Source organism: Brassica oleracea, chromosome C4, assembly GCF_000695525.1.
Source record: "Brassica oleracea var. oleracea cultivar TO1000 chromosome C4, BOL, whole genome shotgun sequence".
In the NCBI taxonomy this organism is placed as follows: domain Eukaryota; kingdom Viridiplantae; phylum Streptophyta; class Magnoliopsida; order Brassicales; family Brassicaceae; genus Brassica; species Brassica oleracea.
In genome coordinates this window covers 31,228,362-31,243,536 of record NC_027751.1, presented here as the reverse complement: position 1 = coordinate 31,243,536, position 15,175 = coordinate 31,228,362, and the positions used below count along the sequence as shown (strand labels likewise).

The window sequence follows — 15,175 nt, the reverse complement described above, 5'->3', positions numbered from 1 at the left end:
GGAAATTCCTCGGTATATTCCGAGGATTTCATTTTCCGTCGGAATGTCCGTCAGAATATCGCTGTTTTCTTGTAGTGTAAAGGTTAGAGTAAACTGTTCTCAAATTCTATTATATTTTCTATTTTAGAAAAAAAATTATTCGAATATGGAGTACATTCTTTTTACTTATTGTTTTATTTTGTACTCTAAAATAAAGTGATACTCAACTTTATAAAGTTACTCCAATTTAAATGAAAAAAAAAACAGAGCAATATTAGACAACATAGTCTCAGTCTACAAGTACTAAACCATAGTTTTTTCATGATGTAAATGGTTGGATGGTGTAATAAAAAGATTGAGGATGGTGCATGCAGGTGTTTTCGAACTGTTTGAGATCAAGTGGAAGAACGGGAATCATAGCGTCGGAGGAAGAGGATGTGCCAGTGGCGGTGGAAGAAAGTTACTCTGGCAACTATGTAGTCGTGTTCGACCCTCTTGACGGTTCCTCCAACATTGACGCAGCCGTCTCCACGGGTTCCATCTTCGGTATCTACAGCCCCAATGATGAATGTCTCCCCGACTCCGACGATACCTCCGCTGTAATATAACTACTCTCCCTCCCTTGGTTATTATTCCCACTTCTAAATGGTGTACACATAACACAAACGTAGAAAAATAAGGTTAACCTATGGGTTGTTTGTTGTTTGCAGCTTGGGTCAGAAGAAGAAAGGTGTATAGTAAACGTATGCCAGCCAGGGAACAACTTGCTAGCAGCTGGCTACTGTATGTACTCAAGCTCAGTCATCTTCGTTCTTACTTTAGGCAAAGGCGTTTTCGCCTTCACCCTCGACCCAATGTATGGCGAGTTCGTCCTCACGCAAGAGAACATTGAGATTCCAAAAGCCGGGAAAATCTACTCTTTCAACGAAGGGAACTACCAGATGTGGGATGAGAATCTAAAGAAGTACATTGATGATCTCAAGGACCCTGGTCCAAGTGGGAAGCCTTACTCAGCAAGGTACATTGGAAGTTTGGTCGGTGATTTTCATAGGACTTTGTTGTATGGTGGGATTTACGGGTACCCTCGTGACGCCAAGAGCAAAAACGGCAAGCTTAGGCTTTTGTATGAGTGTGCACCTATGAGTTTCATTGTTGAACAAGCCGGAGGGAAAGGATCAGATGGACACCAGAGAGTCCTAGATATCCAACCAACCGAGGTAAAACCATTTCATGTTTAATTATTACAAGAAATTAACCTATACAACTCCAAGACCATATCCGAAGTTAGGGTGTTATTATCAGACTAAACTTTTTCGTTATGATACATGACAGATACATCAGAGGGTTCCACTCTACATTGGAAGCAAAGAAGAAGTGGAGAAGCTGGAGAAGTACTTGGCTTGAGTCATTTATGAAACATAAGCCATTTAATTTCTATTGTAAGCCATTTTCTGACAACATGGCACATCCTAAATATGAAATTTTTATTTTGTTGTTGATATCAATATAGAGAAATCAGCTGTCTTATATAGAGTCAGAACCAAGTTAAATTTATACAAATCGTAGTAGAATTGAATTAGGATCGACCATGGATAACATTTTTATATTCCACAGATCATTTCAAAAATTAGCACACCATAGTTAGCAAAAGCAGAGGATCTTGCGGTTGGTGTCTTAAATCCACATGAAATCTTCAAAAATCAGTCTATTGTCTGTAACATCACTCTCTACCTGCAACTCTGGCTGTATTAAGAGAAGAATGGGGGATTTAGGGAGAGGACTAATACATCATGAAAATCTCAATCAAAGAAAGAGTAAGCAATATTGCCTCTCGGTGTTACACGTGAATTTGGAATGTCTCCTCTAGACTGCAGCATGCGCTAATGAAGAAAACATCTATCCAGTTATCTTTGAAATGAAATGTGCTGACTTACTCAAAATGATTAAAGAACAGGTGGATTGGACTATCTATAAAACGGACTTAGATTATTTTACCTAGTTTAAAAATGATTTTCAAACTTTTATATATTTTAAACTAGGGGGTGTCCGCGCTTCGCGCGAAATATTATTTTATTGTTGTTAACTATGATGTTTTTGGATGATGTAATTATGTGGTCACTATTTATTTGTGAAGAGTATGATTTAGTATTTTATTGTGTTATGTAGTATTAAGTTATAGGTTAATATATTATGTGTTTGTCTTTTTAATGATGTGTTGTTGTGTATATAGTAGTATTTGTTAGTGGTCAAATAAGCTTCTGGTGTAAAACATATTAAATTTCAATAACTTTGCATTTAAGCATTTGTTAATTCTAACATCAAAGTTTTATTTCATATTTTCATATTTTGAACATTATTCTTTTTTTTTAACAACGTCGAACATTATTCTCCTAAGATGTTTTTTCCGTCTCTCCATATTTTGACTTGAGCCGTCACCATCTATGTATTTTGTTTACATTTCCGGTGTGGATGTTTCTTACCATCACCGAAAAAAGACTCACTCTCGTTTCTCTTGTTTTTCCTCGTCTTCTTCTCTTGTGAGATTATCTGATATTTGTTGTAGATCAAGTTTATGAGTTCTCAGTTGTGCGGTTGTTTCTCATGATGTTGTACACTGTTCTGGTCAATATTTATCCTCCTTTTCCTTAGATTTGACTAATGTTAGGAACTACATCTCCTTGGGTTGGGTCGGAGTTTTAGTTGTCTTTTATGTTGTCTTCCTCGTAGTTGGCTTGCCGTTGATAGTCCCTGCTCGTCTTGGTTTTCAAGATCTGGTTTTTTGTGATCTGACTTTTATGTTATCTTCATAACTCTAGGATGGCTCCACAGTTTGCTGATTTTGTATATTCTCATTTTCTTTGTTCTCTCATCTCGTTACACTTTTCATCGCTAGTTGCATCTCTGGTGGCTTTCCATTTCGCCATGTTTGCCACACCAGGATTGGATAGTGTTTTCCTTCGTGTATGTTTTGTGGGCTTGGAAGATTATTTCTTGTCTCAAACTTGAGCTTTGGTTTCTCTGTGGTTGGCTTCCATTCACCCTCCTTTAAGTTGTTTTTCTTCTTCGCATGCTTCCCTTGGTATAGGTGTGTGGAGTTAGTCTCTTGGAGCTTTCGTCTCTTCTATTTAGAGTTTTGTGGTTCTTCATTGGCATGGCGCCTTGTATGTGGTTGTTTTGTTTGTGAGGTGCTTCTTACCTCTTAGCTGGTGGTTGTGCTTTAGGCATGTGTTTTCCTGTTTCGTGGTAACTTTGGTCTTCCGGTGATTATTCTTCCTTTGAACCGCTTTTTTGGTTTTTTGGGTTGGTGTTTGATCGCGTTCATTTGTGTTCCGCAGTTTGCTTATTTTGTGTAGTCTATTTTTCTTTCTTTGTTCTCTCATCTCGTTACACTTTTCATCGCTAGTTGCATCTCTGGTGGCTTTCCATTTCGCCATGTTTGCCACACCAGGATTGGATAGTGTTTTCCTTCGTGTATGTTTTGTGGGCTTGGAAGATTATTTCTTGTCTCAAACTTGAGCTTTGGTTTCTCTCTGGTTGGCTTCCATTCTCCCTCCCTTAAGTTGATTTTCTTCTTCTCATGCTTCCTTTGGTATAGGTGTGTGGAGTTAGTCTCTTGGAGCTTTGGTCTCTTCTATTCAGAGCTTTGTGGTTCTTCAATGGCATCGGCGCCTTGATGTGGTTGTTTTGTTTGTGAGGTGCTTCTTACCTCTTAGCTGGTGGTTGTGCTTTAGACATGTGTTTTCCTGCTTCGTGATGACTTTGGTCTTCCGTTGATTACTCTTCATCTGATTTGTGTTTTTGGTTTTTTGGATTGGTGCTTGATCGCGTTCATTTGTGTTCCAGACCTTTATTCAGTTAGTGTTACTATAGTATTTTGTTTTTTCTTTGTGATGCGGAGATTTAGGTTTAGATTATGTGTCGTATTCTAGTTTTTTTTAGATTAGTTATTTTATAATTTTTAATAGTCAAATAAATTTATAGTTTGTAATAAAATAAAATAAAATAGTAAAAAATAATAAAATAGTAAAAGTTTATGTTATTTTTTAGTTGTGAATAAATAAAATATTTAAAATATATTTATTTTATTTTATTTTTCCTTTATTCATCTTCAATTTTACTGACTAATAAAATAGATTATAATAATTCATATAATAATGGTTAGTGTGAGAAAGATTATAGTGCACAATTAAAAAGTATTAAGCCAAATTACAATAGTGTAAAAGAAGAAAGACCTAAAATGTAAAAACAAAAAATATATGGGGACACATGTCATCAAATCCACCTGCCAATTGTCATAAGAAGAGAAAAAGTGAACTTTATATATATATATAGATAGATGTTCGATGTCGACTTATTTCTGAAAAAATTACACTTAAACATACTTTTTCTCAAATCCATATCACTTACACATGCTTTCTCCTTGTCACATACTTTCTTGTGTGACAATGTCTAATTTACCCCCAAAACTAGAATTAGATTAATTATCTCTCTTTCTCTATCCTGACCCCACTCTCTCTTTCTCTTCTAATCCTAAACGTCAACGATTTGGTTTTTCTCAACGAGCAGACCAATAATCGTAGATCTTAACATCTTTTACCCTTTCAATCTACTAATCCTATGTTATAGATTCACCTACATCCCCTTATTTCTATTGTAGATTTGGAACATCGAAGCGCGTAATCTACCCCTCTGTCGAGTTCGTTTTCAGCCTCATTGTTGTGTCTCAAGCTTCTTCGCGGTGGTACAAAACTGGTATTGATTCGAAGCCGCCAAAACCACGTTATATTTGTCCAAGTGGCCTCGTCCTCTCCGTGGTCAGCTCTCCCATACTGGTCACTGCCGGAACCGTCATCATCAACCATATCAAAAGAGAAGAAGGATCGAGCACATCAATGGTGGTTTCTCCATATTTGCAGATCTGGTCTTCCAAATCTTAGTTGTTTACGAATTTATCTTGACTTTTAAAATGTACAAAATGGTTCATTCAATTTTCCCCTAAACATTTTAATCTTACAATTTAGCCCAATCAATGTTAAACCACTGCCTTTTATCTAAACAACTTGTATGCATCCACAACTCTCCATGCCACATCAACGGCTAGACACCTTCTTCTATCTATAACCACACCACTCCTGACCATAGTCAACAATACCTTCACCATGACCACATCACTCCTAACCATCTTTCATCTCATGACCACAACAACTCCATCCACATATCCCATTTTTGAATCCCATATCCTCTGACCATCAGATCCACATCTGCACAACCTACACTATCACCACTACCACCGTTCCAAAAACTTTTTCATATTGTTTGACAATTTTTTATGCGTCCACGTCTACCAATCAACTCCAATCAAATATAAATAATCATAAAACTAGTTGACCATAAACACAAATAAATTAAAAATAAAAATAAAAATCAAATTGGATGTTAAAATATAGAAATACAAAGTTATAATTTATTGTATCAAATACATTAGCTATATATATTTTGACAACGAAAAATTAACAAAATCAAAGTGGAAGGGTGAAATAAAACACTAATAACACAAAAAAGTATGAAAATCAATTACTTATTGCAACCGAAATGCTTAACAAAAACCTCACGACTAATTACTTTCTCCTTTTTACTTTAAGTCTTTAACAAAAAAAACGCATATCGCCTCTGAAAAGGGCATTTATGGGAGAAAAAAAATAAAAGTAAATCAAATAGTACATCTCAAATGTAAAGTATCTAAAGGAACCAAGATAAAGTAATCTCCAATGTAACTCTCTCCTTATTTCTTATAAACTGAATAAGAAACTCCAATAATGATATTATCAGTGACTGAAATTCGATAGAACAATTGTATTTAACAAACTATATCTAATCATCTATTAACACTCAAACTATACAAGTATGTTCCTTTCTGAATTTTTTTCTTACAAAAAAAAAACTTAAAACAGTTCGATAATCCACACCGGTGGTATAGAACCAATATAATCCATGCATGTTGTTGGAAGGTTCCAAATATTGCGTATTAGATTGGTCCGTCTGAGTATTTTTCACGAAAATATGCCAGATGACTAGAATATGAACTAATGAAAGAACTCCTTTTTTGTAACACCATGAAATAACTTATTTTTAAATTTATCAATATAAATAGAAAATCCAGGTCATTTTATCAATGTAGACAATATCTTTATCAATTCTAAACAATTTAACATCACATTTTCTTTTGATAAATTCGCATGCACTCCATAAGAAGAATAGAATTTCATGAAATATGTGTATTTCAATTAGTTTTTTTTTGGGTGTAATTATTTCAATTTTTTGGTGTAACTAATTGTAAAATTATTCGACTTGGTGTCAGGCAATTATTCGACTTGTTCGAAGTAAAATGACAAGGAATAACTAATTGACGGATGATATCAAAATTACTGACACACACACCTAAAAAGTGTATATAAAGCGCTACGTAGCAGAGAGACCAGAGGGACGTTCGTTACTTAGCTGAAACCAAGTTGCTTAATTGTAATCGTCGTCACTGTTCCCGTGATTCCTCTCTTTCCCTCTGTGTTTAGTAACCCCGAACGTCTCTGTGGATCGAAGAAGATGGTAGCTGCTGATAGCAAACCCGACCTTACGTTGCCCAAAACTTTCGCCTGCAGCGCCTTCGCTGCCTGCGTCGGCGAGGTAATCATCTCACCCAACTTTCCATGGACTTTTGAATTTTCATGATGATTCCGATGAGGTTGATCTTCGACTGTCATCGTATAGCTAGAGCATCGAGTTACTATACTCTTACTCTATATACCATTTCTACGGGCTCGTGTTTAGTTTGTATGGAACTGATTCGACCTTCAATATTTCATCTCCATGTAAACGGTTAACCGGTCGGATCTGTGGCTAGGCTTGAGTTTTAAAGTTTGGATTGCAGTGTTTGACGATGCTAATTACGCTTTGGATATGATCTTTCGTAACATTGGAAGGACTATGAATCTTGATGATGAAATCGATTTGATCGTTGTATATAATTTTTGAAAATACCTTTAAATAGCACTAAAATACTTTATTATATTCCAAAATTAACATACAAGAGAGAAAATAACCAAAATAGCATTAATTAAAAATCTTTTGTAACATGTGCATGTTTAGAATTTAAAGTGTGGGATTAGGATAAGAGTTTAGGATTTAGAGTAATTTAGTAATTTAGTAATTTTTTCTTTTAACTTGTGCTAATTAAGTCATTTTTATCTTGTGTGCTAACTTTGCAGTAATATTTTTTGTGCTATTTAAAGGATTTGCCCGTTATATTTAGCAACGCAAACTTGATGATTTTTTTTTTCACTCTGAGAACAAATGAGCTCCACAGTTTAAATGTGTTGTTTCCTCACTCAGATAACTCTGGTTGCATCATCATCACAGGTATGTACGATTCCGTTGGACACTGCCAAAGTTAGGCTTCAACTCCAAAAGTCTGCAATAGCTGGAGATGTTACTTTGCCTAAGTATCGGGGACTGTTGGGGACTGTTGGTACCATTGCAAGGGAAGAAGGCCTTCGCTCACTATGGAAAGGTATTGTACCGGGACTGCACCGTCAGTGCCTCTGTGGAGGTCTAAGAATCGGAATGTATGAGCCGGTGGGTTAGTTTCAAATCTACTTCTTTCTTGCTCTACAAAACGTGATTTGTTATTACACTAGTCAAAAAGCTTAACCATCCCTTTTATTTCCTCAGGTAAAAAACTTGTACGTAGGGAAAGACCATGTAGGTGATGTTCCGTTGAGCAAGAAAATCCTTGCTGGGTTGACAACAGGTTAGCAACTTAGCATAACGTTAGAAAAATGTTTAGAAGAAACTCAGGATGTTTTTTCTTTTATCATTTGTTGAGAATAGCCATAAATAAAAGTTGAAAAAAGCTAGAAAACTAAAGAGAAATTTCATTGAGACAAACTCTAATATTAAATGCTTATCTATTATTAACTGAATAATAATTTAATAACTTTTTTTTTAACATCTGGTTAATTATGATATATAAGTTACCTTTAAGAAATAGCATTTGTGTCCTTGTTATTTTCTAACTCTACAGGCGCTTTGGGTATCATAGTAGCGAATCCCACTGATCTTGTGAAAGTTAGACTTCAGGCTGAAGGAAAACTAGCGGCAGGTGTTCCAAAACGGTACACTGGAGCGCTGAATGCGTATTCAACAATTGTGAGACAGGTAGTTATCATGTTGTCATGGAAACTGAGACTATGCATAAGTTTGCTTAAAGCCCTGCTTCAAATCTGTTTGATCTGGCTCTGGCAGGAAGGAGTCCGAGCTCTTTGGACTGGTCTTGGACCTAATGTAGCACGAAACGCTATCATCAACGCTGCTGAATTAGCAAGTTACGATCAAGTGAAACAGGTATGAAACATATTAAATCTCTGCTTCTGTTGCCTAACTCAATGATCCTACATTTTAATTAACGTTCCTTTTTTATTTTCTTTCAGACAATCTTGAAGATTCCTGGTTTCACTGATAACGTTGTCACACATATTCTATCTGGACTGGGAGCAGGGTTCTTTGCTGTATGCATCGGTTCCCCTGTTGACGTGGTATGATATCTAAACATGATACTAGAGCATGAGTTTGTTTCACTAAGTTTCCTGATTAATCTTCTTGAATCTGGTTGTATGGTACAGGTGAAATCAAGAATGATGGGTGATTCTGCTTACAAAAACACTATAGACTGCTTCGTCAAAACACTACAGAGCGACGTAAGCAACTCCGACTCTCTCCATCCGCTCTAGAAGTCTTGCTCTTAGAAACTTGTTGCTTGACTATTGAGTTTTACCTCTACAGGGTCCTATGGCATTTTACAAAGGCTTCATCCCCAACTTTGGACGCCTTGGCTCATGGAACGTCATCATGTTTTTGACACTTGAACAGGTAAAAATGACTAATGCAACCTTTACTGTATCGAATCAATCACACAAGGCCTTAATACTCAGTTCTATAATCTCAGTTCTTAATACTTTGATCCAGGCAAAGAAGTATGTCCGGGAACTAGAATCGTCCAAAAAATAATACTACACACAAAGTTTGCAGAAGATAGAATAAGAGCACCAATGTTTTCTTCTTAACTTTGGTGGTCGAGAGAGGACTAGTATCATCCAGAACTTCATCTAACACTGTTCTTGGAACAGAGTAGTAGTTTTCAAGCAAAACTTTGAAATAAAATTTCTGTGGGTAGCTCATATTTTGGCTGTACCATTCAAACATTTATCAATATTTACATGAGAGTTTCAGCTTAGTTTCTCATTTTCCGGATGAGCCCATATCTGGAACCTAAGGTAAAGCTCTTTAGCTCTGTTGTAGATGAGCAATAGTGATATATCTATGTAAACCTCGTATCTCTCATAGAAAGTAGGAACTGTCATAACCACTAAACCCCTGGCAAAAGAAACAACCACAGTTTAATGAATCTCCAGCTTAAACCAGTCCAAGTCTATGAGATATATTTACTTACCGGTATGGCAAAGTGTTTGAAAATCCATGAGGCTTCCGATGAATGAGACGAGAAACTGAGAGATGGCTACTTTGATAAACAACTCTGAGTCTCTTCCCATTGCAATGTCATGCGAGACTTGAAACAGTTTATTCAAATGGATGCGTAACAACTTGGACGCTTCTTTAGTCATTGCTTCAGTTATATGAAACTCCGGCAATGGTGGCGGTGATGGCCTGGAACCAAGCAATACTGAATCACAAATGAATGGAAAACTCAGGATCTCTTGTCAGAGAGTTGTGGGTTTTACCTGTTGAGGATGGATGCAGAATTGGACCAGAGGAAGAAAATAGAGAGCGGGAGGAAAAGAACACTTGAAAGAAGAGAGAGGATGGTGTAAGAAAATGTCTCAAACACCATCCATGATCCTATTGTTACTGTCACTATACTAACACTCATATTCTTCTCCCTCCACAGCATCACATCTGAAACTGCAGATTCATTTCATAAGAGAAAGAAGAACAAAAAGTTACACAAGCAAGACATCACTTACCATTGCCCCCTCCCAGACTCTCATGTACCCTCTATCTGTTGAACAACTTCTCCAAAGAAGAACCCATTTGAGAAGAAAGATCAGCAACCTTGGATTCAGATTTTCTCAGATCTCAACTTTTACCAAGATATTTGTATTTCCACTCTGAATGTCAGAAACAGATCATCATGTGCAGAGGAAATCACAAAGGCTTAAATCGAAAGAACCGGATGAATCACAAGAAGAGAAAGTAAAAGAAGTGATGAAACTAAAGTTGGAGTCATCACCATCATCATCAAAGCCATCAGCCTTAACTAAATGAATTCAACCTATGCTATGCTCTGTTAAGGAAAAAGAAACGGTTTGCTGGCCGAAAAAAAATCAAACAAAACACCATTTTACAACCCGTTTCTTGTTTTTGTCCATGTAAACTTTTATGTTCTGTATGTAAACTTGTTGATAACAAAAAAAAACAAGTGATTGTTTCTTCACCTTCATCAATACAGCATTGTTCTCTGTTTTCTCTGCTACTTTTGTTTCCCAGTTTCCTCCCTTTGAGAAGTAGTCCCAACAGCTCCAAGATTGGCTCCAGCCGCAGAAGCATCTAACAAACTCGCTGCAATCGCTGCCTTCAAGTCATCATCTTCCATCTCTGAAAAAGTTCGTACTTCGTCACTTGACAACGCCTGATACGGTCTTTGCTGATCGACATTGTCACTACTTCTATAGTTTACAGTAGAAGAAGAACTCCGTGTCGAGCTTGTCTCCTTTAGTATTCTCTCTGCGTCTTCAGGCGAAAGCCACTGTCCAAAAGCGTTGGAAGCTTCAGAAGAAGACGACATGGGACACTCCTGCGGGAAGTTTCCTTTCACTATGAAGATACTCCATCCTGAGCCTTTCAGAGAGTCGAGAAACGCAGAAAGGTAGAACTTCGATAGGTGTTGCGGTGCCGCGAGGAGGCTGTCGAAGTTATACCATTCGCCGCCCACTCTCCTTATGCAAAACCAATGGTCATGTAAGTGGCAGATGAAGGCGTTTTCAAGCTCGGGGTCTATCTGCGCAGGCTCTGCATCGGGACAGTTGAGTGGAATCACTTGTAAATCCCACACTTCCAAAGCCTTCTGCAAGACCTGTCAATCAAAAATACAAGCTTCCTCAAGATCATGCAAGACTAGATAGATATACTTGCCGCTAACTTCCGCAAGATTTAGATGCTACACAGATCACATAAACCCAAAAACATTGCTTCTACTTAAAACATGTAATCACCATTGGTTTTGCTTTGAATATTAATACACAACACTTGCAAGAAAAACTGACTCGTCTCTCGCAGCAGACTTGTCACGCCACAAGTTTTCAAGATCTTCAAGAACCATCCCTAGATGATAAGTTACTTCTTACAAGAGACAATCATGATCAAATACCTACAGAGTAGTTCCCTTCATGCCCATAAAGAAGCTTTTCTAATCTCAATTCATTGTTTTTGTAATCGTATTCCATCTTTAGCACTTAGCTAAATAAAGTTGAAATCTTTCAACTGGTGAATTGATTAGATAAGCATTCAAAAGTCTCTGCAGTTGAGATTATTAAACCAACAACAACCAAATCCAATCTTAATAAGAAATGGAATCACAATGACTAAACCTTGAGGCGAAAGTCAAGGCTGTGTTCATATTCAATCGCAATTGTACCTGGATACTGAAATCGCCGCCGAGGGAAACATTGTGAGACTCCTCCGAGAAGAAATCGCCGGCGGCGAAGTTTCCGGTGGCGGCGCCTTCGAGCATGACCTGACGCTCCTTCCCGTCGAGATCGGCAGCGACGGCGGCCAAATCAAACTCGGAGAAGAAGGGTCCCTGCAGGACGGTATTGACGCAGTGAACGGCGCATAGATTAGCTTCCTGAACCTCGTGGTACAACATCCCTCCGTTGCTCGTTCGCTCCATAAACCCTAGATTCCTCTGCTTTATATCATGAAGCGATGCGAAAGTCTTTGCCTTGAAGCAATTAGGAAGCGAGAGATGAAGAAGCAACGGGAGATCGGAGGTTAATAAACAGAATATTACTCCCTCTGTTTTTTATCCTAAGTAGTTTTAGATAATGCAAAATGTTTTAAAAAGTTATTAATTTTTCCAAAAGTAACCTTTGATATATAAATTAGGTGTACTTGAACCAATCATAAATAAGTATATATTATTTGATTGGTAACACTATACCCAATAAAAATAAAAATTACTTAAAATTATGAAACCTACTTATATTTTGAAACAAACAAATTTTGGTTAAACTACTTACAATAAAAAAACAGAGAGAGTATATGAAAAGTTTTTCCACACGTGTGTCATCAGTTTTCATTTCGTTTTTACAAACTTAATTTAAAATCTTGGTTAATTATTCTACTAATTCATCAATTTATTTCAAAGTAGATTAACTTACAACATATATATTTCCAAAATCTCAATGGCTTGTAAACTTCTTTTCTCCAAAAATATTTAAATTGTGTTTTTCACTCTCTTTTTTTCTTCTTGGATTCAACTTATGTATTTAAATGCTTTCAACTTTACACTATCGAAACAGAGAAAATTAAACACCCATTTATAAAAATAAATCTTTTTTCCTTAGCAATTCAGAGGGTTGTTAATTTAGTTGAAACATACACCAAGTAATATAAATACATTTTTTTATATAAATACATATTAATGTGTGCCATGTGGAAAAATAATTGATTTCAAGAGAATTAGAGCATCTAAGAGTTTTTCCAAATGGTGTTCTGATGTATATAATATAAATATTAATTTAATTTAATTATTTTATCAAACTGTATTTTATTTTAAAATAAACCACTTATAATGTAATATGTATCATGGAAGTTTGTCAGGAATATGGTAAGTATTTACTTTGCAACCTTGTATTTTACTTTCTTTCTTTTTTTTTTTTTGATAAAGATTGTATTTTACTTTCTTCTATTTAAAAATTTTCTATTTAGATAAGAGCGTGGTGGATATGAGTGGTGGCCAAAAGGAATAATGCATTTCTTAATATTTTTAACAAATTTTACCATTTATAAAGAATAATGTTTTTTTTTCATTCTTTTTTTTTGTTCAAACTTTCTCTTTTTTTTTTATTGTAGAAAAATATAAAACTGTTGTAAAATAACTTATGATTTTATAGTGTCGAGAAATTTAAATAAGGGCGAAAATTTCTCCCCGCAGAAAAAAGATATACAATAAATATGCAAGAAAGAATATTTACTATGAAGAGGGAGAAGAGAGATGAGATGTAATGATTCTTTGATTATAAACTCTTTTTTTTATTTTGTTATACAAAAAAGTGAGATGAGTGATGGTATTTATAGTGAACAACAATACATAAAATAACAAAGATGGTGCTTAATTTGGTAAATGAGTGGGTGATCATAGTGCTTGATGAGTAGATGATCTAACTCTTTTAACTCATTAAAATGACAATCGGCAAATCGTGCCGTAAACACATCACCAGTTTGTGGTTCTAGGTATCTTATTATTGATGGAGAATCATAGCCAATATATATTCCCAACCGTCTTTGCGGTCCCATCTTTGTACGTTGTGGTGGTGCTATTGGAATATAAACCGCACAACCAAAGATTTTTAGATGAGAGATATTTGGTTCTTTTCCAAATGCTAACTGTAATGGGGAATATCTATGGTATGCACTTGGTCTTATCCGAATTAGTGCTTCTGCATGCAAAATAGCATGTCCCCATACAGAGGTTGGGAGTTTTGATCTCATGATCAATGGCCTTGCAATTAGTTGCAGCCGTTTAATTAATGATTCTGCCAAACCATTTTGTGTATGAACATGAGCAACAGAATGCTCTACTTCAATCCCTGATACCATACAATAATCATTAAAAGCTTGGGATGTGAATTCACCAGCGTTATCTAATCTAACTCTTTTAATTGTATAATCTGAGAACTGTGCTCTTAATTTGATTATCTGAGTTAGAAATCTCGCAAATGCCATATTTCGAGATGATAACAAACAAACATGTGACCATCTACTCGATGCATCGATTAATACCATAAAGTAGTAGAATGGTCCACACGGTGGATGTATTGGTCCACAAATATCACCTTGGATTCTTTCCAAAAACTTTGGTGATTCTTTGTCAACTTTGGTTGGTGATGGTCTTATGATTAATTTCCCAAGAGCACACGCATCACATGTCATTTTATTACTTTGGTATATATCTTGGGTTTTTATTGAATGACCATGTGAGCTTTCAATGATTTTTCGCATCATTGTAGTGCCTGGATGACCAAGGCGATCATGCCATAATGTAACATCTTCTGGATTCTTTTTTATCACAAGATGTGATTCTATAGCATCAATATAAGTGTGATGCAATCCAGAAGGAAGTTGTGGAAATTTTTCCAGTACAAGGCCTTTGCCTGATTTTTCAGAAGTTATATACAAATACTTTTTTCCATTCTCAGTTGTAGACTGAGTGTTATACCCTTGACGGTATATATCTTTGAAACTCAACAAATTTCTCTTAGAATTTGGAGAATATAAGGCATTATCAATGGAAAACTTTGTTCTATTAGGCAACATAAAGTCTGCCTTGCCAATTCCTTCAATCAGGTCTGTAGGATCTGATATTGTGTTTACAGTCATTTTTACTGACTTTAAAGTAGAGAAATATCTCTTATCTTTCAGTATAGTGTGCGTTGTGCCACTATCTGGTATGCAAACTTCTCTACCAATTTGCTTAGTTGTTGTTCCATTTGCTTTCTTATCCATTTCTGTAACACACAGTTAATATCAATAAAGAAAATAAACTTTCATAACTAAACATATTATGCATCAATAACAAGTACACAATAATTATACATTAGTTATCATGAAATACAACATTATTCTGAAAACTTTAAATTTTGCTCATGTAAACATGGCCATTACATTAGTAAATATCTAACATATAATCCAAATTCTTTTATGATATTAGACCAAAGACTAACCGACTACAAGACTAACCGATTACAAATAATTTCTTTTATGATGTTAGACCATGAATCATAAAGTATGTTTCCTTAATACCATTAAACCATGAAGCATATTAAAGTATAATAAGCAAAATTTAATTCATCAAATAACTATTATTCTTACATATAGACAAGCGTTGATGATTATTAATATATAT

The 15,175-nt window shown here is 35.7% G+C and overlaps 3 protein-coding genes and 1 pseudogene across 5 annotated transcripts in view; 2 read left to right on the top strand and 2 right to left on the bottom strand.

Annotated features, from left to right (window-relative positions):
- The window catches only part of LOC106342173 (fructose-1,6-bisphosphatase, chloroplastic), an 8,429-nt gene extending 6,874 nt beyond the window's left edge, over positions 1–1,555 (top strand). The window contains exons 2-4 of the mRNA XM_013781034.1: positions 354–578; positions 690–1,196; positions 1,312–1,555. Of these exons, the coding sequence (XP_013636488.1) occupies positions 354–578; positions 690–1,196; positions 1,312–1,383 (804 nt within the window). The 3' untranslated portion in view covers positions 1,384–1,555. The remainder of the gene's footprint in view (positions 1–353; positions 579–689; positions 1,197–1,311) is intronic.
- A 4,923-nt stretch (positions 1,556–6,478) lies between these two features.
- Positions 6,479–9,202, top strand: LOC106336711 (mitochondrial uncoupling protein 1-like). The gene is made up of 9 exons (XM_013775628.1): positions 6,479–6,660; positions 7,393–7,608; positions 7,705–7,783; positions 8,057–8,190; positions 8,278–8,376; positions 8,463–8,567; positions 8,655–8,729; positions 8,815–8,901; positions 8,998–9,202. The coding sequence occupies exons 1-9, from the start codon at positions 6,580–6,582 to the stop codon at positions 9,037–9,039; spliced, it is 918 nt and encodes a 305-aa protein (XP_013631082.1). The 5' UTR covers positions 6,479–6,579; the 3' UTR covers positions 9,040–9,202.
- On the bottom strand, positions 9,074–12,057 carry LOC106336712 (ataxin-3 homolog). Of its 3 annotated transcripts, none has more exons than XR_001268900.1 (6): positions 11,684–12,057; positions 10,485–11,122; positions 10,014–10,157; positions 9,771–9,951; positions 9,482–9,696; positions 9,074–9,405 (listed from the first exon to the last, which is right to left on the bottom strand). XR_001268900.1 is itself a non-coding variant. In XM_013775629.1 (2 exons), exons 1-2 carry the CDS (start codon positions 11,936–11,938, stop codon positions 10,520–10,522), a joined length of 858 nt encoding a protein of 285 aa, XP_013631083.1. In that variant the 5' UTR covers positions 11,939–12,057; the 3' UTR covers positions 10,285–10,519. The 3 variants fall into 3 exon arrangements, 1 of the variants encoding a protein (XP_013631083.1); XR_001268901.1 differs by having other exon boundaries at positions 9,771–9,945; XM_013775629.1 differs by lacking the exons at positions 9,074–9,405; positions 9,482–9,696; positions 9,771–9,951; positions 10,014–10,157 and having other exon boundaries at positions 10,285–11,122.
- Positions 9,247–10,080, bottom strand: LOC106336713 (annotated as a pseudogene).
- Positions 12,058–15,175: the final 3,118 nt, after the last annotated feature.

What these genes read in the sequence shown, in the direction of transcription:
- LOC106336711 (XM_013775628.1), top strand. Translation starts at nt 6,580, where the DNA reads ATGGTAGCTGCTGATAGCAAACCCGACCTTACGTTGCCCAAAACTTTC. An exon ending in GAATCGGAATGTATGAGCCG is followed by an intron (nt 7,609 to 7,704) that starts GTGGGTTAGTTT and finishes TTATTTCCTCAG; the next exon opens with GTAAAAAACTTGTACGTAGG. An exon ending in TGTTTTTGACACTTGAACAG is followed by an intron (nt 8,902 to 8,997) that starts GTAAAAATGACT and finishes ACTTTGATCCAG; the next exon opens with GCAAAGAAGTATGTCCGGGA.
- LOC106336712 (XM_013775629.1), bottom strand. Translation starts at nt 11,938, where the DNA reads ATGGAGCGAACGAGCAACGGAGGGATGTTGTACCACGAGGTTCAGGAA. An exon ending in GCGGCGATTTCAGTATCCAG is followed by an intron (nt 11,123 to 11,683) that starts GTACAATTGCGA and finishes TTTGATTGACAG; the next exon opens with GTCTTGCAGAAGGCTTTGGA.